Source organism: Oncorhynchus gorbuscha, unplaced genomic scaffold (assembly GCF_021184085.1).
Source record: "Oncorhynchus gorbuscha isolate QuinsamMale2020 ecotype Even-year unplaced genomic scaffold, OgorEven_v1.0 Un_scaffold_1072, whole genome shotgun sequence".
Taxonomy (NCBI): Eukaryota; Metazoa; Chordata; class Actinopteri; order Salmoniformes; family Salmonidae; genus Oncorhynchus; species Oncorhynchus gorbuscha.
In genome coordinates, this window is record NW_025745964.1 from 28,001 (window position 1) to 55,000 (window position 27,000).

At 36.2% G+C, this 27,000-nt stretch overlaps 1 protein-coding gene across 1 annotated transcript in view; it reads right to left on the reverse strand.

The window, feature by feature from the left end:
* The window catches only part of LOC124021167, an 86,784-nt gene that overhangs the window by 24,880 nt on the left and 34,904 nt on the right, over nt 1-27,000 (reverse strand). Inside the window, exon 10 of the mRNA XM_046336515.1 lies at nt 26,806-27,000. This exon is cut by the window's right edge and continues 57 nt beyond it. Within this exon, the coding sequence (XP_046192471.1) occupies nt 26,806-27,000 (195 nt within the window). The remainder of the gene's footprint in view (nt 1-26,805) is intronic.

The window sequence follows — 27,000 nt, forward strand, 5'->3', positions numbered from 1 at the left end:
TAGTTAAAGACCATCCATTCCATTCCACTAACAGATAGTTCTAGTTAAAGACCATCCATTCCAGTAACAGATAGTTCTAGTTAAAGACCATCCATTCCAGTAACAGATAGTTCTAGTTAAAGACCATCCATTCCATTCCAGTAACAGATAGTTCTAGTTAAAGACCATCCATTCCATTAACAGATAGTTCTAGTTAAAGACCATCCATTCCATTCCAGTAACAGATAGTTCTAGTTAAAGACCATCCATTCCATTCCACTAACAGATAGTTCTAGTTAAAGACCATCCATTCCATTAACAGATAGTTCTAGTTAAAGACCATCCATTCCAGTAACAGATAGTTCTAGTTAAAGACCATCCATTCCAGTAACAGATAGTTCTAGTTAAAGACCATCCATTCCATTCCAGTAACAGATAGTTCCAGTTAAAGACCATCCATTCCATTCCAGTAACAGATAGTTCTAGTTAAAGACCATTCATTCCATCCCAGTAACAGATAGTTCTAGTTAAAGACCATCCATTCCAGTAACAGATAGTTCTAGTTAAAGACCATCCATTCCATTCCAGTAACAGATAGTTCTAGTTAAAGACCATCCATTCCATTCCAGTAACAGATAGTTCTAGTTAAAGACCATCCATTCCATTCCAGTAACATATAGTTCTAGTTAAAGACCATTCATTCCAGTAACAGATAGTTCCAGTTAAAGACCATCCATTCCATTCCAGTAACAGATAGTTCTAGTTAAAGACCATCCATTCCATTCCAGTAACAGATAGTTCTAGTTAAAGACCATCCATTCCATTAACAGATAGTTCCAGTTAAAGACCATCCATTCCATTCCAGTAACAGATAGTTCTAGTTAAAGACCATCCATTCCAGTAACAGTTAGTTCAAGTTAAAGACCATCCATTCCAGTAACAGATAGTTCTAGTTAACGACCATCCATTCCATTCCAGTAACAGATAGTTCTAGTTAAAGACCATCCATTCCAGTAACAGATAGTTCTAGTTAAAGACCATCCATTCCAGTAACAGTTAGTTCAGTTAAAGACCATCCATTCCAGTAACAGATAGTTCTAGTTAAAGACCATCCATTCCAGTAACAGATAGTTCTAGTTGAAGACCATCCATTCCAGTAACAGATAGTTCTATTTAAAGACCATCATTCCAGTAACAGATAGTTCTAGTTAAAGACCATCCATTCCAGTAACAGATAGTTCTAGTTAAAGACCATCCATTCCAGTAACAGATAGTTCTAGTTAAAGACCATCCATTCCAGTAACAGATAGTTCTAGTTAAAGACCATCCATTCCATTCCAGTAACATATAGTTCTAGTTAAAGACCATCCATTCCAGTAACAGATAGTTCCAGTTAAAGACCATCCATTCCATTCCAGTAACAGATAGTTCTAGTTAAAGACCATTCATTCCAGTAACAGATAGTTCTAGTTAAAGACCATCCATTCCAGTAACAGATAGTTCTAGTTAAAGACCATCCATTCCATTAACAGATAGTTCTAGTTAAAGACCATCCATTCCATTCCAGTAACAGATAGTTCTAGTTAAAGACCATCCATTCCACTAACAGATAGTTCTAGTTAAAGACCATCCATTCCACTAACAGATAGTTCTAGTTAAAGACCATTCATTCCAGTAACAGATAGTTCTAGTTAAAGACCATACATTCCATTAACAGATAGTTCTAGTTAAAGACCATCCATTCCATTCCAGTAACAGATAGTTCTAGTTAAAGACCATCCATTCCAGTAACAGATAGTTCTAGTTAAAGACCATCCATTCCATTAACAGATAGTTCTAGTTAAAGACCATCCATTCCAGTAACAGATAGTTCTAGTTAAAGACCATCCATTCCACTAACAGATAGTTCTAGTTAAAGACCATCCATTCCACTAACAGATAGTTCTAGTTAAAGACCATCCATTCCATTCCACTAACAGATAGTTCTAGTTAAAGACCATCCATTCCAGTAACAGATAGTTCTAGTTAAAGACCATCCATTCCAGTAACAGATAGTTCTAGTTAAAGACCATCCATTCCATTCCAGTAACAGATAGCTCTAGTTAAAGACCATCCATTCCATTAACAGATAGTTCTAGTTAAAGACCATCCATTCCAGTAACAGTAACAGATAGTTCTAGTTAAAGACCATCCATTCCATTCCAGTAACAGATAGTTCTAGTTAAAGACCATCCATTCCATTCCAGTAACAGATAGTTCTAGTTAAAGACCATCCATTCCATTCCAGTAACAGATAGTTCTAGTTAAAGACCATCCATTCCATTCCACTAACAGATAGTTCTAGTTAAAGACCATCCATTCCAGTAACAGATAGTTCTAGTTAAAGACCATCCATTCCAGTAACAGATAGTTCTAGTTAAAGACCATCCATTCCATTCCAGTAACAGATAGCTCTAGTTAAAGACCATCCATTCCAGTAACAGATAGTTCTAGTTAAAGACCATCCATTCCAGTAACAGTAACAGATAGTTCTAGTTAAAGACCATCCATTCCATTCCAGTAACAGATAGTTCTAGTTAAAGACCATCCATTCCATTCCAGTAACAGATAGTTCTAGTTAAAGACCATCCATTCCATTCCAGTAACAGATAGTTCTAGTTAAAGACCATCCATTCCATTCCACTAACAGATAGTTCTAGTTAAAGACCATCCATTCCAGTAACAGATAGTTCTAGTTAAAGACCATCCATTCCAGTAACAGATAGTTCTAGTTAAAGACCATCCATTCCATTCCAGTAACAGATAGCTCTAGTTAAAGACCATCCATTCCATTAACAGATAGTTCTAGTTAAAGACCATCCATTCCAGTAACAGTAACAGATAGTTCTAGTTAAAGACCATCCATTCCATTCCAGTAACAGATAGTTCTAGTTAAAGACCATCCATTCCATTCCAGTAACAGATAGTTCTAGTTAAAGACCATCCATTCCATTCCAGTAACAGATAGTTCTAGTTAAAGACCATCCATTCCATTCCAGTAACAGATAGTTCTAGTTAAAGACCATCCATTCCAGTAACAGATAGTTCTAGTTAAAGACCATCCATTCCAGTAACAGATAGTTCTAGTTAAAGACCATCCATTCCATTCCAGTAACAGATAGTTCTAGTTAAAGACCATCCATTCCATTAACAGATAGTTCTAGTTAAAGACCATCCATTCCATTCCAGTAACAGATAGTTCTAGTTAAAGACCATCCATTCCATTCCACTAACAGATAGTTCTAGTTAAAGACCATCCATTCCATTAACAGATAGTTCTAGTTAAAGACCATCCATTCCAGTAACAGATAGTTCTAGTTAAAGACCATCCATTCCAGTAACAGATAGTTCTAGTTAAAGACCATCCATTCCATTCCAGTAACAGATAGTTCTAGTTAAAGACCATCCATTCCATTCCAGTAACAGATAGTTCTAGTTAAAGACCATCCATTCCAGTAACAGATAGTTCTAGTTAAAGACCATCCATTCCAGTAACAGATAGTTCTAGTTAAAGACCATCCATTCCATTCCAGTAACAGATAGTTCTAGTTAAAGACCATCCATTCCATTCCAGTAACAGATAGTTCTAGTTAAAGACCATCCATTCCATTCCAGTAACATATAGTTCTAGTTAAAGACCATTCATTCCAGTAACAGATAGTTCCAGTTAAAGACCATCCATTCCATTCCAGTAACAGATAGTTCTAGTTAAAGACCATCCATTCCATTCCAGTAACAGATAGTTCTAGTTAAAGACCATCCATTCCATTAACAGATAGTTCCAGTTAAAGACCATCCATTCCATTCCAGTAACAGATAGTTCTAGTTAAAGACCATCCATTCCAGTAACAGTTAGTTCAAGTTAAAGACCATCCATTCCAGTAACAGATAGTTCTAGTTAACGACCATCCATTCCATTCCAGTAACAGATAGTTCTAGTTAAAGACCATCCATTCCAGTAACAGATAGTTCTAGTTAAAGACCATCCATTCCAGTAACAGTTAGTTCAAGTTAAAGACCATCCATTCCAGTAACAGATAGTTCTAGTTAAAGACCATCCATTCCAGTAACAGATAGTTCTAGTTGAAGACCATCCATTCCAGTAACAGATAGTTCTATTTAAAGACCATCGATTCCAGTAACAGATAGTTCTAGTTAAAGACCATCCATTCCAGTAACAGATAGTTCTAGTTAAAGACCATCCATTCCAGTAACAGATAGTTCTAGTTAAAGACCATCCATTCCAGTAACAGATAGTTCTAGTTAAAGACCATCCATTCCATTCCAGTAACATATAGTTCTAGTTAAAGACCATCCATTCCAGTAACAGATAGTTCCAGTTAAAGACCATCCATTCCATTCCAGTAACAGATAGTTCTAGTTAAAGACCATCCATTCCAGTAACAGATAGTTCTAGTTAAAGACCATCCATTCCAGTAACAGATAGTTCTAGTTAAAGACCATCCATTCCATTAACAGATAGTTCTAGTTAAAGACCATCCATTCCATTCCAGTAACAGATAGTTCTAGTTAAAGACCATCCATTCCACTAACAGATAGTTCTAGTTAAAGACCATCCATTCCACTAACAGATAGTTCTAGTTAAAGACCATTCATTCCAGTAACAGATAGTTCTAGTTAAAGACCATACATTCCATTAACAGATAGTTCTAGTTAAAGACCATCCATTCCATTCCAGTAACAGATAGTTCTAGTTAAAGACCATCCATTCCAGTAACAGATAGTTCTAGTTAAAGACCATCCATTCCATTAACAGATAGTTCTAGTTAAAGACCATCCATTCCAGTAACAGATAGTTCTAGTTAAAGACCATCCATTCCACTAACAGATAGTTCTAGTTAAAGACCATCCATTCCACTAACAGATAGTTCTAGTTAAAGACCATCCATTCCAGTAACAGATAGTTCTAGTTAAAGACCATCCATTCCAGTAACAGTAACAGATAGTTCTAGTTAAAGACCATCCATTCCAGTAACAGATAGTTCTAGTTAAAGACCATCCATTCCATTCCAGTAACAGATAGTTCTAGTTAAAGACCATCCATTCCAGTAACAGATAGTTCTAGTTAAAGACCATCCATTCCATTAACAGATAGTTCTAGTTAAAGACCATCCATTCCATTCCAGTAACAGATAGTTCTAGTTAAAGACCACCCATTCCATTCCAGTAACAGATAGTTCTAGTTAAAGACCATTCCATTCTAACAGATAGTTCTATTTAAAGAATCGATTCCAGTAACAGATAGTTCTAGTTAAAGACCATCCATTCCAGTAACAGATAGTTCTAGTTAAAGACCATCCATTCCAGTAACAGATAGTTCTAGTTAAAGACCATCCATTCCAGTAACAGATAGTTCTAGTTAAAGACCATCCATTCCATTCCAGTAACATATAGTTCTAGTTAAAGACCATCCATTCCAGTAACAGATAGTTCCAGTTAAAGACCATCCATTCCATTCCAGTAACAGATAGTTCTAGTTAAAGACCATCCATTCCAGTAACAGATAGTTCTAGTTAAAGACCATCCATTCCAGTAACAGATAGTTCTAGTTAAAGACCATCCATTCCATTAACAGATAGTTCTAGTTAAAGACCATCCATTCCATTCCAGTAACAGATAGTTCTAGTTAAAGACCATCCATTCCACTAACAGATAGTTCTAGTTAAAGACCATCCATTCCACTAACAGATAGTTCTAGTTAAAGACCATTCATTCCAGTAACAGATAGTTCTAGTTAAAGACCATACATTCCATTAACAGATAGTTCTAGTTAAAGACCATCCATTCCATTCCAGTAACAGATAGTTCTAGTTAAAGACCATCCATTCCAGTAACAGATAGTTCTAGTTAAAGACCATCCATTCCATTAACAGATAGTTCTAGTTAAAGACCATCCATTCCAGTAACAGATAGTTCTAGTTAAAGACCATCCATTCCACTAACAGATAGTTCTAGTTAAAGACCATCCATTCCAGTAACAGATAGTTCTAGTTAAAGACCATCCATTCCAGTAACAGATAGTTCTAGTTAAAGACCATCCATTCCATTCCAGTAACAGATAGTTCTAGTTAAAGACCATCCATTCCAGTAACAGATAGTTCTAGTTAAAGACCATCCATTCCATTCCAGTAACAGATAGTTCTAGTTAAAGACCATCCATTCCAGTAACAGATAGTTCTAGTTAAAGACCATCCATTCCATTAACAGATAGTTCTAGTTAAAGACCATCCATTCCATTCCAGTAACAGATAGTTCTAGTTAAAGACCACCATTCCATTCCAGTAACAGATAGTTCTAGTTAAAGACCATCCATTCCATTCCACTAACAGATAGTTCTAGTTAAAGACCATCCATTCCATTAACAGATAGTTCTAGTTAAAGACCATCCATTCCAGTAACAGATAGTTCTAGTTAAAGACCATCCATTCCAGTAACAGATAGTTCTAGTTAAAGACCATCCATTCCATTCCAGTAACAGATAGTTCAGTTAAAGACCATCCATTCCATTCCAGTAACAGATAGTTCTAGTTAAAGACCATCCATTCCATCCAGTAACAGATAGTTCTAGTTAAAGACCATCCATTCCAGTAACAGATAGTTCTAGTTAAAGACCATCCATTCCATTCCAGTAACAGATAGTTCTAGTTAAAGACCATCCATTCCATTCCAGTAACAGATAGTTCTAGTTAAAGACCATCCATTCCATTCCAGTAACATATAGTTCTAGTTAAAGACCATTCATTCCAGTAACAGATAGTTCCAGTTAAAGACCATCCATTCCATTCCAGTAACAGATAGTTCTAGTTAAAGACCATCCATTCCATTCCAGTAACAGATAGTTCTAGTTAAAGACCATCCATTCCATTAACAGATAGTTCCAGTTAAAGACCATCCATTCCATTCCAGTAACAGATAGTTCTAGTTAAAGACCATCCATTCCAGTAACAGTTAGTTCAAGTTAAAGACCATCCATTCCAGTAACAGATAGTTCTAGTTAAAGACCATCCATTCCATTCCAGTAACAGATAGTTCTAGTTAAAGACCATCCATTCCATTCCAGTAACAGATAGTTCTAGTTAAAGACCATCCATTCCAGTAACAGATAGTTCTAGTTAAAGACCATCCATTCCAGTAACAGTTAGTTCAAGTTAAAGACCATCCATTCCAGTAACAGATAGTTCTAGTTAAAGACCATCCATTCCAGTAACAGATAGTTCTAGTTGAAGACCATCCATTCCAGTAACAGATAGTTCTATTTAAAGACCATCGATTCCAGTAACAGATAGTTCTAGTTAAAGACCATCCATTCCAGTAACAGATAGTTCTAGTTAAAGACCATCCATTCCAGTAACAGATAGTTCTAGTTAAAGACCATCCATTCCAGTAACAGATAGTTCTAGTTAAAGACCATCCATTCCATTCCAGTAACATATAGTTCTAGTTAAAGACCATCCATTCCAGTAACAGATAGTTCTAGTTAAAGACCATACATTCCATTAACAGATAGTTCTAGTTAAAGACCATCCATTCCATTCCAGTAACAGATAGTTCTAGTTAAAGACCATCCATTCCAGTAACAGATAGTTCTAGTTAAAGACCATCCATTCCATTAACAGATAGTTCTAGTTAAAGACCATCCATTCCAGTAACAGATAGTTCTAGTTAAAGACCATCCATTCCACTAACAGATAGTTCTAGTTAAAGACCATCCATTCCACTAACCAGTTAAAGACCATCCATTCCACTAACAGATAGTTCTAGTTAAAGACCATCCATTCCAGTAACAGATAGTTCTAGTTAAAGACCATCCATTCCAGTAACAGTAACAGATAGTTCTAGTTAAAGACCATCCATTCCAGTAACAGATAGTTCTAGTTAAAGACCATCCATTCCATTCCAGTAACAGATAGTTCTAGTTAAAGACCATCCATTCCAGTAACAGATAGTTCTAGTTAAAGACCATCCATTCCATTAACAGATAGTTCTAGTTAAAGACCATCCATTCCATTCCAGTAACAGATAGTTCTAGTTAAAGACCATCCATTCCATTCCAGTAACAGATAGTTCTAGTTAAAGACCATCCATTCCATTCCACTAACAGATAGTTCTAGTTAAAGACCATCCATTCCATTAACAGATAGTTCTAGTTAAAGACCATCCATTCCAGTAACAGATAGTTCTAGTTAAAGACCATCCATTCCAGTAACAGATAGTTCTAGTTAAAGACCATCCATTCCATTCCAGTAACAGATAGTTCCAGTTAAAGACCATCCATTCCATTCCAGTAACAGATAGTTCTAGTTAAAGACCATTCATTCCATCCAGTAACAGATAGTTCTAGTTAAAGACCATCCATTCCAGTAACAGATAGTTCTAGTTAAAGACCATCCATTCCATTCCAGTAACAGATAGTTCTAGTTAAAGACCATCCATTCCATTCCAGTAACAGATAGTTCTAGTTAAAGACCATCCATTCCATTCCAGTAACATATAGTTCTAGTTAAAGACCATTCATTCCAGTAACAGATAGTTCCAGTTAAAGACCATCCATTCCATTCCAGTAACAGATAGTTCTAGTTAAAGACCATCCATTCCATTCCAGTAACAGATAGTTCTAGTTAAAGACCATCCATTCCATTAACAGATAGTTCCAGTTAAAGACCATCCATTCCATTCCAGTAACAGATAGTTCTAGTTAAAGACCATCCATTAAAGACCATCCATTCCAGTAACAGATAGTTCTAGTTAACGACCATCCATTCCATTCCAGTAACAGATAGTTCTAGTTAAAGACCATCCATTCCATTCCAGTAACAGATAGTTCTAGTTAAAGACCATCCATTCCAGTAACAGATAGTTCTAGTTAAAGACCATCCATTCCAGTAACAGTTAGTTCAAGTTAAAGACCATCCATTCCAGTAACAGATAGTTCTAGTTAAAGACCATCCATTCCAGTAACAGATAGTTCTAGTTGAAGACCATCCATTCCAGTAACAGATAGTTCTATTTAAAGACCATCGATTCCAGTAACAGATAGTTCTAGTTAAAGACCATCCATTCCAGTAACAGATAGTTCTAGTTAAAGACCATCCATTCCAGTAACAGATAGTTCTAGTTAAAGACCATCCATTCCAGTAACAGATAGTTCTAGTTAAAGACCATCCATTCCATTCCAGTAACATATAGTTCTAGTTAAAGACCATCCATTCCAGTAACAGATAGTTCCAGTTAAAGACCATCCATTCCATTCCAGTAACAGATAGTTCTAGTTAAAGACCATCCATTCCAGTAACAGATAGTTCTAGTTAAAGACCATCCATTCCATTCCAGTAACAGATAGTTCTAGTTAAAGACCATCCATTCCACTAACAGATAGTTCTAGTTAAAGACCATCCATTCCACTAACAGATAGTTCTAGTTAAAGACCATCCATTCCATTCCAGTAACAGATAGTTCTAGTTAAAGACCATCCATTCCAGTAACAGATAGTTCTAGTTAAAGACCATCCATTCCATTAACAGTTCTAGTTAAAGACCATCCATTCCAGTAACAGATAGTTCTAGTTAAAGACCATCCATTCCAGTAACAGATAGTTCTAGTTAAAGACCATCCATTCCACTAACAGATAGTTCAGTTACCATCCATTCCAGTAACAGATTCTAGTTAAAGACCATCCATTCCAGTAACAGTAACAGATAGTTCTAGTTAAAGACCATCCATTCCAGTAACAGATAGTTCTAGTTAAAGACCATCCATTCCATTCCAGTAACAGATAGTTCTAGTTAAAGACCATCCATTCCAGTAACAGATAGTTCTAGTTAAAGACCATCCATTCCATTAACAGATAGTTCTAGTTAAAGACCATCCATTCCATTCCAGTAACAGATAGTTCTAGTTAAAGACCATCCATTCCATTCCAGTAACAGATAGTTCTAGTTAAAGACCATCCATTCCATTCCACTAACAGATAGTTCTAGTTAAAGACCATCCATTCCATTAACAGATAGTTCTAGTTAAAGACCATCCATTCCAGTAACAGATAGTTCTAGTTAAAGACCATCCATTCCAGTAACAGATAGTTCTAGTTAAAGACCATCCATTCCATTCCAGTAACAGATAGTTCCAGTTAAAGACCATCCATTCCATTCCAGTAACAGATAGTTCTAGTTAAAGACCATTCATTCCATCCCAGTAACAGATAGTTCTAGTTAAAGACCATCCATTCCAGTAACAGATAGTTCTAGTTAAAGACCATCCATTCCATTCCAGTAACAGATAGTTCTAGTTAAAGACCATCCATTCCAGTAACAGATAGTTCTAGTTAAAGACCATCCATTCCATTAACAGATAGTTCTAGTTAAAGACCATCCATTCCATTCCAGTAACAGATAGTTCTAGTTAAAGACCATCCATTCCAGTAACAGATAGTTCTAGTTAAAGACCATCCATTCCAGTAACAGATAGTTCTAGTTAAAGACCATCCATTCCAGTAACAGTAACAGATAGTTCTAGTTAAAGACCATCCATTCCAGTAACAGATAGTTCTAGTTAAAGACCATCCATTCCATTCCAGTAACAGATAGTTCTAGTTAAAGACCATCCATTCCAGTAACAGATAGTTCTAGTTAAAGACCATCCATTCCATTAACAGATAGTTCTAGTTAAAGACCATCCATTCCATTCCAGTAACAGATAGTTCTAGTTAAAGACCATCCATTCCATTCCAGTAACAGATAGTTCTAGTTAAAGACCATCCATTCCATTCCACTAACAGATAGTTCTAGTTAAAGACCATCCATTCCATTAACAGATAGTTCTAGTTAAAGACCATCCATTCCAGTAACAGATAGTTCTAGTTAAAGACCATCCATTCCAGTAACAGATAGTTCTAGTTAAAGACCATCCATTCCATTCCAGTAACAGATAGTTCTAGTTAAAGACCATCCATTCCATTCCAGTAACAGATAGTTCTAGTTAAAGACCATTCATTCCATCCCAGTAACAGATAGTTCTAGTTAAAGACCATCCATTCCAGTAACAGATAGTTCTAGTTAAAGACCATCCATTCCATTCCAGTAACAGATAGTTCTAGTTAAAGACCATCCATTCCATTCCAGTAACAGATAGTTCAGTTAAAGACCATCCATTCCATTCCAGTAACAGATAGTTCTAGTTAAAGACCATCCATTCCAGTAACAGATAGTTCCAGTTAAAGACCATCCATTCCATTCCAGTAACAGATAGTTCTAGTTAAAGACCATCCATTCCATTCCAGTAACAGATAGTTCTAGTTAAAGACCATCCATTCCATTAACAGATAGTTCCAGTTAAAGACCATCCATTCCATTCCAGTAACAGATAGTTCTAGTTAAAGACCACCATTCAGTAACAGTTCAAGTTAAAGACCATCCATTCCAGTAACAGATAGTTCTAGTTAAAGACCATCCATTCCATTAACAGATAGTTCTAGTTAAAGACCATCCATTCCATTCCAGTAACAGATAGTTCTAGTTAAAGACCATCCATTCCAGTAACAGATAGTTCTAGTTAAAGACCATCCATTCCAGTAACAGATAGTTCTAGTTAAAGACCATCCATTCCAGTAACAGTTAGTTCAGTTAAAGACCATCCATTCCAGTAACAGATAGTTCTAGTTAAAGACCATCCATTCCAGTAACAGATAGTTCTAGTTAAAGACCATCCATTCCAGTAACAGATAGTTCTATTTAAAGACCATCCATTCCAGTAACAGATAGTTCTAGTTAAAGACCATCCATTCCAGTAACAGATAGTTCTAGTTAAAGACCATCCATTCCAGTAACAGATAGTTCTAGTTAAAGACCATCCATTCCAGTAACAGATAGTTCTAGTTAAAGACCATCCATTCCATTCCAGTAACATATAGTTCTAGTTAAAGACCATCCATTCCAGTAACAGATAGTTCCAGTTAAAGACCATCCATTCCATTCCAGTAACAGATAGTTCTAGTTAAAGACCATCCATTCCAGTAACAGATAGTTCTAGTTGAAGACCATCCATTCCAGTAACAGATAGTTCTATTTAAAGACCATCCATTCCAGTAACAGATAGTTCTAGTTAAAGACCATCCATTCCAGTAACAGATAGTTCTAGTTAAAGACCATCCATTCCATTCCAGTAACAGATAGTTCTAGTTAAAGACCATCCATTCCAGTAACAGATAGTTCTAGTTGAAGACCATCCATTCCAGTAACAGATAGTTCTATTTAAAGACCATCCATTCCATTCCAGTAACATATAGTTCTAGTTAAAGACCATCCATTCCAGTAACAGATAGTTCCAGTTAAAGACCATCCATTCCATTCCAGTAACAGATAGTTCTAGTTAAAGACCATCCATTCCAGTAACAGATAGTTCTAGTTGAAGACCATCCATTCCAGTAACAGATAGTTCTATTTAAAGACCATCCATTCCAGTAACAGATAGTTCTAGTTAAAGACCATCCATTCCAGTAACAGATAGTTCTAGTTAAAGACCATCCATTCCAGTAACAGATAGTTCTAGATAAAGACCATCCATTCCAGTAACAGATAGTTCTAGTTAAAGACCATCCATTCCATTCCAGTAACATATAGTTCTAGTTAAAGACCATCCATTCCAGTAACAGATAGTTCCAGTTAAAGACCATCCATTCCATTCCAGTAACAGATAGTTCTAGTTAAAGACCATCCATTCCAGTAACAGATAGTTCTAGTTAAAGACCATCCATTCCAGTAACAGATAGTTCTAGTTAAAGACCATCCATTCCATTAACAGATAGTTCTAGTTAAAGACCATCCATTCCATTCCAGTAACAGATAGTTCTAGTTAAAGACCATCCATTCCACTAACAGATAGTTCTAGTTAAAGACCATCCATTCCACTAACAGATAGTTCTAGTTAAAGACCATCCATTCCAGTAACAGATAGTTCTAGTTAAAGACCATACATTCCATTAACAGATAGTTCTAGTTAAAGACCATCCATTCCATTCCAGTAACAGATAGTTCTAGTTAAAGACCATCCATTCCAGTAACAGATAGTTCTAGTTAAAGACCATCCATTCCATTAACAGATAGTTCTAGTTAAAGACCATCCATTCCAGTAACAGATTGTTCTAGTTAAAGACCATCCATTCCACTAACAGATAGTTCTAGTTAAAGACCATCCATTCCACTAACAGATAGTTCAGTTAAAGACCATCCATTCCAGTAACAGATAGTTCTAGTTAAAGACCATCCATTCCAGTAACAGTAACAGATAGTTCTAGTTAAAGACCATCCATTCCAGTAACAGATAGTTCTAGTTAAAGACCATCCATTCCACTAACAGATAGTTCTAGTTAAAGACCATCCATTCCAGTAACAGATAGTTCTAGTTAAAGACCATCCATTCCAGTAACAGATAGTTCATAAAGACCATCCATTCCAGTAACAGATAGTTCTAGTTAAAGACCATCCATTCCACTAACAGATAGTTCAGTTAAAGACCATCCATTCCACTAACAGATAGTTCTAGTTAAAGACCATCCATTCCATTAACAGATAGTTCAGTTAAAGACCATCCATTCCAGTAACAGATAGTTCTAGTTAAAGACCATCCATTCCATTCCAGTAACAGATAGTTCTAGTTAAAGACCATCCATTCATTCCAGTAACAGATAGTTCTAGTTAAAGATCATCCATTCCAGTAACAGATAGTTCTAGTTAAAGACCATCCATTCCAGTAACAGATAGTTCTAGTTAAAGACCATCCATTCCATTCCATTAACAGATAGTTCTAGTTAAAGACCATCCATTCCATTCCAGTAACAGATAGTTCTAGTTAAAGACCATCCATTCCAGTAACAGATAGTTCTAGTTAAAGACCATCCATTCCATTCCAGTAACAGATAGTTCTAGTTAAAGACCATTCCATTCCAGTAACAGATAGTTCTAGTTAAAGACCATCCATTCCATTCCAGTAACAGATAGTTCTAGTTAAAGACCATCCATTCCAGTAACAGATAGTTCTAGTTAAAGACCATCCATTCCATTCCAGTAACAGATAGTTCTAGTTAAAGACCATCCATTCCATTCCAGTAACAGATAGTTCTAGTTAAAGACCATCCATTCCAGTAACAGATAGTTCTAGTTAAAGACCATCCATTCCATTCCAGTAACAGATAGTTCTAGTTAAAGACCATCCATTCCATTCCAGTAACAGATAGTTCTAGTTAAAGACCATCCATTCCAGTAACAGATAGTTCTAGTTAAAGACCATCCATTCCATTCCAGTAACAGATAGTTCTAGTTAAAGACCATCCATCCATTCCAGTAACAGATAGTTCTAGTTAAAGACCACCATTCCATTAACAGATAGTTCTAGTTAAAGACCATCCATTCCATTCCAGTAACAGATAGTTCTAGTTAAAGACCATCCATTCCAGTAACAGATAGTTCTAGTTAAAAGACCATCCATTCCAGTAACAGATAGTTCTAGTTAAAGACCATCCATTCCAGTTAAAGACCATCCATTCCAGTAACAGATAGTTCTAGTTAAAGACCATCCATTCCAGTAACAGATAGTTCTAGTTAAAGACCATTCCATTCCAGTAACAGATAGTTCTAGTTAAAGACCATCCATTCCAGTAACAGATAGTTCTAGTTAAAGACCATCCATTCCATTCCAGTAACAGATAGTTCTAGTTAAAGACCATCCATTCCAGTAACAGATAGTTCTAGTTAAAGACCATCCATTCCATTAACAGATAGTTCTAGTTAAAGACCATCCATTCCATTCCAGTAACAGATAGTTCTAGTTAAAGACCATCCATTCCAGTAACAGATAGTTCTAGTTAAAAGACCATTCCATTCCACTAACAGATAGTTCTAGTTAAAGATTCCATAACCATTCCATTCCAGTAACAGATAGTTCTAGTTAAAGACCATCCATTCCAGTAACAGATAGTTCTAGTTAAAGACCATCCATTCCATTCCAGTAACAGATAGTTCTAGTTAAAGACCATCCATTCCATTCCAGTAACAGATAGTTCTAGTTAAAGACCATCCATTCCAGTAACAGATAGTTCTAGTTAAAGACCATCCATTAACAGATAGTTCTAGTTAAAGACCATCCATTCCATTCCAGTAACAGATAGTTCTAGTTAAAGACCATCCATTCCATTCCAGTAACAGATAGTTCTAGTTAAAGACCATCCATTCCATTAACAGATAGTTCTAGTTAAAGACCATCCATTCCAGTAACAGATAGTTCTAGTTAAAGACCATCCATTCCAGTAACAGATAGTTCTAGTTAAAGACCATCCATTCCATTCCAGTAACAGATAGTTCTAGTTAAAGACCATCCATTCCAGTAACAGATAGTTCTAGTTAAAGACCATCCATTCCAGTAACAGATAGTTCTAGTTAAAGACCATCCATTCCACTAACAGATAGTTCTAGTTAAAGACCATCCATTCCAGTAACAGATAGTTCTAGTTAAAGACCATCCATTCCACTAACAGATAGTTCTAGTTAAAGACCATCCATTCCACTAACAGATAGTTCTAGTTAAAGACCATCCATTCCACTAACAGATAGTTCTAGTTAAAGACCATCCATTCCATTAACATTAAAGACCATCCATTCCAGTAACAGATAGTTCTAGTTAAAGACCATCCATTCCATTCCAGTAACAGTTGGTTCTAGTTAAAGACCATCCATTCTATTCCAGTAACAGATAGTTATAGTTAAAGATCATCCATTCCAGTAACAGATAGTTCTAGTTAAAGACCATCCATTCCAGTAACAGATAGTTCTAGTTAAAGACCATCCATTCCATTCCATTCCAGTAACAGATAGTTCTAGTTAAAGACCATCCATTCCATTCCAGTAACAGATAGTTCTAGTTAAAGACCATCCATTCCAGTAACAGATAGTTCTAGTTAAAGACCATCCATTCCATTCCAGTAACAGATAGTTCTAGTTAAAGACCATCCATTCCAGTAACAGATAGTTCTAGTTAAAGACCATCCATTCCATTCCAGTAACAGATAGTTCTAGTTAAAGACCATCCATTCCACTAACAGATAGTTCTAGTTAAAGACCATCCATTCCATTCCAGTAACAGATAGTTCTAGTTAAAGACCATCCATTCCATTCCAGTAACAGATAGTTCTAGTTAAAGACCATCCATTCCAGTAACAGATAGTTCTAGTTAAAGACCATCCATTCCATTCCAGTAACAGATAGTTCTAGTTAAAGACCATCCATTCCATTCCAGTAACAGATAGTTCTAGTTAAAGACCATCCATTCCAGTAACAGATAGTTCTAGTTAAAGACCATCCATTCCATTCCAGTAACAGATAGTTCTAGTTAAAGACCATCCATCCATTCCAGTAACAGATAGTTCTAGTTAAAGACCATCCATTCCATTAACAGATAGTTCTAGTTAAAGACCATCCATTCCATTCCAGTAACAGATAGTTCTAGTTAAAGACCATACATTCCATTAACAGATAGTTCTAGTTAAAGACCATCCATTCCATTCCAGTAACAGATAGTTCTAGTTAAAGACCATCCATTCCAGTAACAGATAGTTCTAGTTAAAGACCATCCATTCCAGTAACAGATAGTTCTAGTTAAAGACCATCCATTCCAGTAACAGATAGTTCTAGTTAAAGACCATCCATTCCAGTAACAGTAACAGATAGTTCTAGTTAAAGACCATCCATTCCAGTAACAGATAGTTCTAGTTAAAGACCATCCATTCCATTCCAGTAACAGATAGTTCTAGTTAAAGACCATCCATTCCAGTAACAGATAGTTCTAGTTAAAGACCATCCATTCCATTAACAGATAGTTCTAGTTAAAGACCATCCATTCCATTCCAGTAACAGATAGTTCTAGTTAAAGACCATCCATTCCATTCCAGTAACAGATAGTTCTAGTTAAAGACCATCCATTCCATTCCACTAACAGATAGTTCTAGTTAAAGACCATCCATTCCATTAACAGATAGTTCTAGTTAAAGACCATCCATTCCAGTAACAGATAGTTCTAGTTAAAGACCATCCATTCCAGTAACAGATAGTTCTAGTTAAAGACCATCCATTCCATTCCAGTAACAGATAGTTCCAGTTAAAGACCATCCATTCCATTCCAGTAACAGATAGTTCTAGTTAAAGACCATTCATTCCATCCCAGTAACAGATAGTTCTAGTTAAAGACCATCCATTCCAGTAACAGATAGTTCTAGTTAAAGACCATCCATTCCATTCCAGTAACAGATAGTTCTAGTTAAAGACCATCCATTCCATTCCAGTAACAGATAGTTCTAGTTAAAGACCATCCATTCCATTCCAGTAACATATAGTTCTAGTTAAAGACCATTCATTCCAGTAACAGATAGTTCCAGTTAAAGACCATCCATTCCATTCCAGTAACAGATAGTTCTAGTTAAAGACCATCCATTCCATTCCAGTAACAGATAGTTCTAGTTAAAGACCATCCATTCCAGTAACAGTTAGTTCAAGTTAAAGACCATCCATTCCAGTAACAGATAGTTCTAGTTAACGACCATCCATTCCATTCCAGTAACAGATAGTTCTAGTTAAAGACCATCCATTCCATTCCAGTAACAGATAGTTCTAGTTAAAGACCATCCATTCCATTAACAGATAGTTCTAGTTAAAGACCATCCATTCCAGTAACAGATAGTTCTAGTTAAAGACCATCCATTCCAGTAACAGTTAGTTCAAGTTAAAGACCATCCATTCCAGTAACAGATAGTTCTAGTTAAAGACCATCCATTCCAGTAACAGATAGTTCTAGATAAAGACCATCCATTCCAGTAACAGATAGTTCTAGTTAAAGACCATCCATTCCATTCCAGTAACATATAGTTCTAGTTAAAGACCATCCATTCCAGTAACAGATAGTTCCAGTTAAAGACCATCCATTCCATTCCAGTAACAGATAGTTCTAGTTAAAGACCATCCATTCCAGTAACAGATAGTTCTAGTTGAAGACCATCCATTCCAGTAACAGATAGTTCTATTTAAAGACCATCCATTCCAGTAACAGATAGTTCTAGTTAAAGACCATCCATTCCAGTAACAGATAGTTCTAGTTAAAGACCATCCATTCCATTCCAGTAACAGATAGTTCTAGTTAAAGACCATCCATTCCAGTAACAGATAGTTCTAGTTGAAGACCATCCATTCCAGTAACAGATAGTTCTATTTAAAGACCATCCATTCCATTCCAGTAACATATAGTTCTAGTTAAAGACCATCCATTCCAGTAACAGATAGTTCCAGTTAAAGACCATCCATTCCATTCCAGTAACAGATAGTTCTAGTTAAAGACCATCCATTCCAGTAACAGATAGTTCTAGTTGAAGACCATCCATTCCAGTAACAGATAGTTCTATTTAAAGACCATCCATTCCAGTAACAGATAGTTCTAGTTAAAGACCATCCATTCCAGTAACAGATAGTTCTAGTTAAAGACCATCCATTCCAGTAACAGATAGTTCTAGATAAAGACCATCCATTCCAGTAACAGATAGTTCTAGTTAAAGACCATCCATTCCATTCCAGTAACATATAGTTCTAGTTAAAGACCATCCATTCCAGTAACAGATAGTTCCAGTTAAAGACCATCCATTCCATTCCAGTAACAGATAGTTCTAGTTAAAGACCATCCATTCCAGTAACAGATAGTTCTAGTTAAAGACCATCCATTCCAGTAACAGATAGTTCTAGTTAAAGACCATCCATTCCATTAACAGATAGTTCTAGTTAAAGACCATCCATTCCATTCCAGTAACAGATAGTTCTAGTTAAAGACCATCCATTCCACTAACAGATAGTTCTAGTTAAAGACCATCCATTCCACTAACAGATAGTTCTAGTTAAAGACCATCCATTCCAGTAACAGATAGTTCTAGTTAAAGACCATACATTCCATTAACAGATAGTTCTAGTTAAAGACCATCCATTCCATTCCAGTAACAGATAGTTCTAGTTAAAGACCATCCATTCCAGTAACAGATAGTTCTAGTTAAAGACCATCCATTCCATTAACAGATAGTTCTAGTTAAAGACCATCCATTCCAGTAACAGATTGTTCTAGTTAAAGACCATCCATTCCACTAACAGATAGTTCTAGTTAAAGACCATCCATTCCACTAACAGATAGTTCTAGTTAAAGACCATCCATTCCAGTAACAGATAGTTCTAGTTAAAGACCATCCATTCCAGTAACAGTAACAGATAGTTCTAGTTAAAGACCATCCATTCCAGTAACAGATAGTTCTAGTTAAAGACCATCCATTCCATTCCAGTAACATATAGTTCTAGTTAAAGCCCATCCATTCCAGTAACAGATAGTTCCAGTTAAAGACCATCCATTCCATTCCAGTAACAGATAGTTCTAGTTAAAGACCATCCATTCCAGTAACAGATAGTTCTAGTTGAAGACCATCCATTCCAGTAACAGATAGTTCTATTTAAAGACCATCCATTCCAGTAACAGATAGTTCTAGTTAAAGACCATCCATTCCAGTAACAGATAGTTCTAGTTAAAGACCATCCATTCCATTCCAGTAACAGATAGTTCTAGTTAAAGACCATCCATTCCAGTAACAGATAGTTCTAGTTGAAGACCATCCATTCCAGTAACAGATAGTTCTATTTAAAGACCATCCATTCCATTCCAGTAACATATAGTTCTAGTTAAAGACCATCCATTCCAGTAACAGATAGTTCCAGTTAAAGACCATCCATTCCATTCCAGTAACAGATAGTTCTAGTTAAAGACCATCCATTCCAGTAACAGATAGTTCTAGTTGAAGACCATCCATTCCAGTAACAGATAGTTCTATTTAAAGACCATCCATTCCAGTAACAGATAGTTCTAGTTAAAGACCATCCATTCCAGTAACAGATAGTTCTAGTTAAAGACCATCCATTCCAGTAACAGATAGTTCTAGATAAAGACCATCCATTCCAGTAACAGATAGTTCTAGTTAAAGACCATCCATTCCATTCCAGTAACATATAGTTCTAGTTAAAGACCATCCATTCCAGTAACAGATAGTTCCAGTTAAAGACCATCCATTCCATTCCAGTAACAGATAGTTCTAGTTAAAGACCATCCATTCCAGTAACAGATAGTTCTAGTTAAAGACCATCCATTCCAGTAACAGATAGTTCTAGTTAAAGACCATCCATTCCATTAACAGATAGTTCTAGTTAAAGACCATCCATTCCATTCCAGTAACAGATAGTTCTAGTTAAAGACCATCCATTCCACTAACAGATAGTTCTAGTTAAAGACCATCCATTCCACTAACAGATAGTTCTAGTTAAAGACCATCCATTCCAGTAACAGATAGTTCTAGTTAAAGACCATACATTCCATTAACAGATAGTTCTAGTTAAAGACCATCCATTCCATTCCAGTAACAGATAGTTCTAGTTAAAGACCATCCATTCCAGTAACAGATAGTTCTAGTTAAAGACCATCCATTCCATTAACAGATAGTTCTAGTTAAAGACCATCCATTCCAGTAACAGATTGTTCTAGTTAAAGACCATCCATTCCACTAACAGATAGTTCTAGTTAAAGACCATCCATTCCACTAACAGATAGTTCTAGTTAAAGACCATCCATTCCAGTAACAGATAGTTCTAGTTAAAGACCATCCATTCCAGTAACAGTAACAGATAGTTCTAGTTAAAGACCATCCATTCCAGTAACAGATAGTTCTAGTTAAAGACCATCCATTCCACTAACAGATAGTTCTAGTTAAAGACCATCCATTCCACTAACAGATAGTTCTAGTTAAAGACCATCCATTCCAGTAACAGATAGTTCTAGTTAAAGACCATCCATTCCACTAACAGATAGTTCTAGTTAAAGACCATCCATTCCACTAACAGATAGTTCTAGTTAAAGACCATCCATTCCACTAACAGATAGTTCTAGTTAAAGACCATCCATTCCATTAACAGATAGTTCTAGTTAAAGACCATCCATTCCAGTAACAGATAGTTCTAGTTAAAGACCATCCATTCCATTCCAGTAACAGTTGGTTCTAGTTAAAGACCATCCATTCTATTCCAGTAACAGATAGTTATAGTTAAAGATCATCCATTCCAGTAACAGATAGTTCTAGTTAAAGACCATCCATTCCAGTAACAGATAGTTCTAGTTAAAGACCATCCATTCCATTCCATTCCAGTAACAGATAGTTCTAGTTAAAGACCATCCATTCCATTCCAGTAACAGATAGTTCTAGTTAAAGACCACCATCCATTCCAGTAACAGATAGTTCTAGTTAAAGACCATCCATTCCATCAGATAGTTCATTCCATTCCAGTAACAGATAGTTCTAGTTAAAGACCACCATTCCATTCCAGTAACAGATAGTTCTAGTTAAAGACCATCCATTCCAGTAACAGATAGTTCTAGTTAAAGACCATTCCATTCCAGTAACAGATAGTTCTAGTTAAAGACCATCCATTCCATTCCAGTAACAGATAGTTCTAGTTAAAGACCATCCATTCCAGTAACAGATAGTTCTAGTTAAAGACCATCCATTCCATTCCAGTAACAGATAGTTCTAGTTAAAGACCATCCATTCCATTCCAGTAACAGATAGTTCTAGTTAAAGACCATCCATTCCATTCCAGTAACAGATAGTTCTAGTTAAAGACCATCCATTCCATTCCAGTAACAGATAGTTCTAGTTAAAGACCATCCATTCCATTCCAGTAACAGATAGTTCTAGTTAAAGACCATCCATTCCATTCCAGTAAAGTTAAAGACCATCCATTCCAGTAACAGATAGTTCTAGTTAAAGACCATCCATTCCAGTAACAGATAGTTCTAGTTAAAGACCATCCATTCCATTCCAGTAACAGATAGTTCTAGTTAAAGACCATCCATTCCAGTAACAGATAGTTCTAGTTAAAGACCATCCATTCCATTCCAGTAACAGATAGTTCTAGTTAAAGACCATCCATTCCAGTAACAGATAGTTCTAGTTAAAGACCATCCATTCCAGTAACAGATAGTTCTAGTTAAAGACCATCCATTCCAGTAACAGATAGTTCTAGTTAAAGACCATCCATTCCAGTAACAGTAACAGATAGTTCTAGTTAAAGACCATCCATTCCAGTAACAGATAGTTCTAGTTAAAGACCATCCATTCCATTCCAGTAACAGATAGTTCTAGTTAAAGACCATCCATTCAGTAACAGATAGTTCTAGTTAAAGACCATCCATTCCATTAACAGATAGTTCTAGTTAAAGACCATCCATTCCATTCCAGTAACAGATAGTTCTAGTTAAAGACCATCCATTCCATTCCAGTAACAGATAGTTCTAGTTAAAGACCATCCATTCCATTCCAGTAACAGATAGTTCTAGTTAAAGACCATCCATTCCATTAACAGATAGTTCTAGTTAAAGACCATCCATTCCAGTAACAGATAGTTCTAGTTAAAGACCATCCATTCCAGTAACAGATAGTTCTAGTTAAAGACCATCCATTCCATTCCAGTAACAGATAGTTCCAGTTAAAGACCATCCATTCCATTCCAGTAACAGATAGTTCTAGTTAAAGACCATTCATTCCATCCCAGTAACAGATAGTTCTAGTTAAAGACCATCCATTCCAGTAACAGATAGTTCTAGTTAAAGACCATCCATTCCATTCCAGTAACAGATAGTTCTAGTTAAAGACCATCCATTCCATTCCAGTAACAGATAGTTCTAGTTAAAGACCATCCATTCCATTCCAGTAACATATAGTTCTAGTTAAAGACCATTCATTCCAGTAACAGATAGTTCCAGTTAAAGACCATCCATTCCATTCCAGTAACAGATAGTTCTAGTTAAAGACCATCCATTCCATTCCAGTAACAGATAGTTCTAGTTAAAGACCATCCATTCCAGTAACAGTTAGTTCAAGTTAAAGACCATCCATTCCAGTAACAGATAGTTCTAGTTAAAGACCATCCATTCCATTCCACTAACAGATAGTTCTAGTTAAAGACCATCCATTCCATTCCAGTAACAGATAGTTCTAGTTAAAGACCATCCATTCCATTAACAGATAGTTCTAGTTAAAGACCATCCATTCCAGTAACAGATAGTTCTAGTTAAAGACCATCCATTCCAGTAACAGTTAGTTCAAGTTAAAGACCATCCATTCCAGTAACAGATAGTTCTAGTTAAAGACCATCCATTCCAGTAACAGATAGTTCTAGATAAAGACCATCCATTCCAGTAACAGATAGTTCTAGTTAAAGACCATCCATTCCATTCCAGTAACATATAGTTCTAGTTAAAGACCATCCATTCCAGTAACAGATAGTTCAGTTAAAGACCATCCATTCCATTCCAGTAACAGATAGTTCTAGTTAAAGACCATCCATTCCAGTAACAGATAGTTCTAGTTGAAGACCATCCATTCCAGTAACAGATAGTTCTATTTAAAGACCATCCATTCCAGTAACAGATAGTTCTAGTTAAAGACCATCCATTCCAGTAACAGATAGTTCTAGTTAAAGACCATCCATTCCATTCCAGTAACAGATAGTTCTAGTTAAAGACCATCCATTCCAGTAACAGATAGTTCTAGTTGAAGACCATCCATTCCAGTAACAGATAGTTCTATTTAAAGACCATCCATTCCATTCCAGTAACATATAGTTCTAGTTAAAGACCATCCATTCCAGTAACAGATAGTTCAGTTAAAGACCATCCATTCCATTCCAGTAACAGATAGTTCTAGTTAAAGACCATCCATTCCAGTAACAGATAGTTCTAGTTGAAGACCATCCATTCCAGTAACAGATAGTTCTATTTAAAGACCATCCATTCCAGTAACAGATAGTTCTAGTTAAAGACCATCCATTCCAGTAACAGATAGTTCTAGTTAAAGACCATCCATTCCAGTAACAGATAGTTCTAGATAAAGACCATCCATTCCAGTAACAGATAGTTCTAGTTAAAGACCATCCATTCCATTCCAGTAACATATAGTTCTAGTTAAAGACCATCCATTCCAGTAACAGATAGTTCAGTTAAAGACCATCCATTCCATTCCAGTAACAGATAGTTCTAGTTAAAGACCATCCATTCCAGTAACAGATAGTTCTAGTTAAAGACCATCCATTCCAGTAACAGATAGTTCTAGTTAAAGACCATCCATTCCATTAACAGATAGTTCTAGTTAAAGACCATCCATTCCATTCCAGTAACAGATAGTTCTAGTTAAAGACCATCCATTCCACTAACAGATAGTTCTAGTTAAAGACCATCCATTCCACTAACAGATAGTTCTAGTTAAAGACCATCCATTCCAGTAACAGATAGTTCTAGTTAAAGACCATACATTCCATTAACAGATAGTTCTAGTTAAAGACCATCCATTCCATTCCAGTAACAGATAGTTCTAGTTAAAGACCATCCATTCCAGTAACAGATAGTTCTAGTTAAAGACCATCCATTCCATTAACAGATAGTTCTAGTTAAAGACCATCCATTCCAGTAACAGATTGTTCTAGTTAAAGACCATCCATTCCACTAACAGATAGTTCTAGTTAAAGACCATCCATTCCACTAACAGATAGTTCTAGTTAAAGACCATCCATTCCAGTAACAGATAGTTCTAGTTAAAGACCATCCATTCCAGTAACAGTAACAGATAGTTCTAGTTAAAGACCATCCATTCCAGTAACAGATAGTTCTAGTTAAAGACCATCCATTCCACTAACAGATAGTTCTAGTTAAAGACCATCCATTCCACTAACAGATAGTTCTAGTTAAAGACCATCCATTCCAGTAACAGATAGTTCTAGTTAAAGACCATCCATTCCACTAACAGATAGTTCTAGTTAAAGACCATCCATTCCACTAACAGATAGTTCTAGTTAAAGACCATCCATTCCACTAACAGATAGTTCTAGTTAAAGACCATCCATTCCATTAACAGATAGTTCTAGTTAAAGACCATCCATTCCAGTAACAGATAGTTCTAGTTAAAGACCATCCATTCCATTCCAGTAACAGTTGGTTCTAGTTAAAGACCATCCATTCTATTCCAGTAACAGATAGTTATAGTTAAAGATCATCCATTCCAGTAACAGATAGTTCTAGTTAAAGACCATCCATTCCAGTAACAGATAGTTCTAGTTAAAGACCATCCATTCCATTCCATTCCAGTAACAGATAGTTCTAGTTAAAGACCATCCATTCCATTCCAGTAACAGATAGTTCTAGTTAAAGACCATCCATTCCAGTAACAGATAGTTCTAGTTAAAGACCATCCATTCCAGTAACAGATAGTTCTAGTTAAAGACCATCCATTCCAGTAACAGATAGTTCTAGTTAAAGACCATCCATTCCATTCCAGTAACAGATAGTTCTAGTTAAAGACCATCCATTCCATTCCAGTAACAGATAGTTCTAGTTAAAGATCCATCCATTCCAGTAACAGATAGTTCTAGTTAAAGACCATCCATTCCAGTAACAGATAGTTCTAGTTAAAGACCATCCATTCCATTCCAGTAACAGATAGTTCTAGTTAAAGACCATCCATTCCATTCCAGTAACAGATAGTTCTAGTTAAAGACCATCCATTCCAGTAACAGATAGTTCTAGTTAAAGACCATCCATTCCATTCCAGTAACAGATAGTTCTAGTTAAAGACCATCCATTCCATTCCAGTAACAGATAGTTCTAGTTAAAGACCATCCATTCCATTAACAGATAGTTCTAGTTAAAGACCATCCATTCCATTCCAGTAACAGATAGTTCTAGTTAAAGACCATCCATCCATTCCAGTAACAGATAGTTCTAGTTAAAGACCATCCATTCCATTAACAGATAGTTCTAGTTAAAGACCATCCATCCATTCCAGTAACAGATAGTTCTAGTTAAAGACCATCCATTCCACTAACAGATAGTTCTAGTTAAAGACCATCCATTCCATTCCAGTAACAGATAGTTCTAGTTAAAGACCATCCATTCCACTAACAGATAGTTCTAGTTAAAGACCATCCATTCCATTCCAGTAACAGATAGTTCTAGTTAAAGACCATCCATTCCAGTAACAGATAGTTCTAGTTAAAGACCATCCATTCCATTCCAGTAACAGATAGTTCTAGTTAAAGACCATCCATTCCATTCCAGTAACAGATAGTTCTAGTTAAAGACCATCCATTCCAGTAACAGATAGTTCTAGTTAAAGACCATCCATTCCATTCCACTAACAGATAGTTCTAGTTAAAGACCATCCATTCCATTCCAGTAACAGATAGTTCTAGTTAAAGACCATCCATTCCAGTAACAGATATTATATTATTATTATTATTATTATAGTTAAAGACCATCCATTCCATTCCACTAACAGATAGTTCTAGTTAAAGACCATCCATTCCATTCCAGTAACAGATAGTTCTAGTTAAAGACCATCCATTCCAGTAACAGATATTATATTATTATTATTATTATTATAGTTAAAGACCATCCATTCCAGTAACAGATAGTTCTAGTTAAAGACCATCCATTCCATTCCAGTAACAGATAGTTCTAGTTAGGCCGACCACAGTGATGTCACAGCATAGACCACACGCCATAGGCCGACCACAGTGATGTCACAGCATAGACCACACGTCATAGGCCGACCACAGTGGTGTCACAGGTTAGGCCACACGCCATAGGCCGACACGCCACATGCCTGCTGACCTGCCGTAGCGAATCACAGCGGGCAGAACTTTAATCCCCGCCTTCTCCAGCCTCTGCAGTCGCCGATGTTCTTCTACTTCCCGTTTCAACACTTCCTCTTCCTGCCCAAGAACCCCCTCTTCCTCTTTAGGCTCCTCCCCATCTGGGGCCCATGTGACTGTCTTGTAGTTTCTGGAGCGGGGCCCTGGTGGTCTC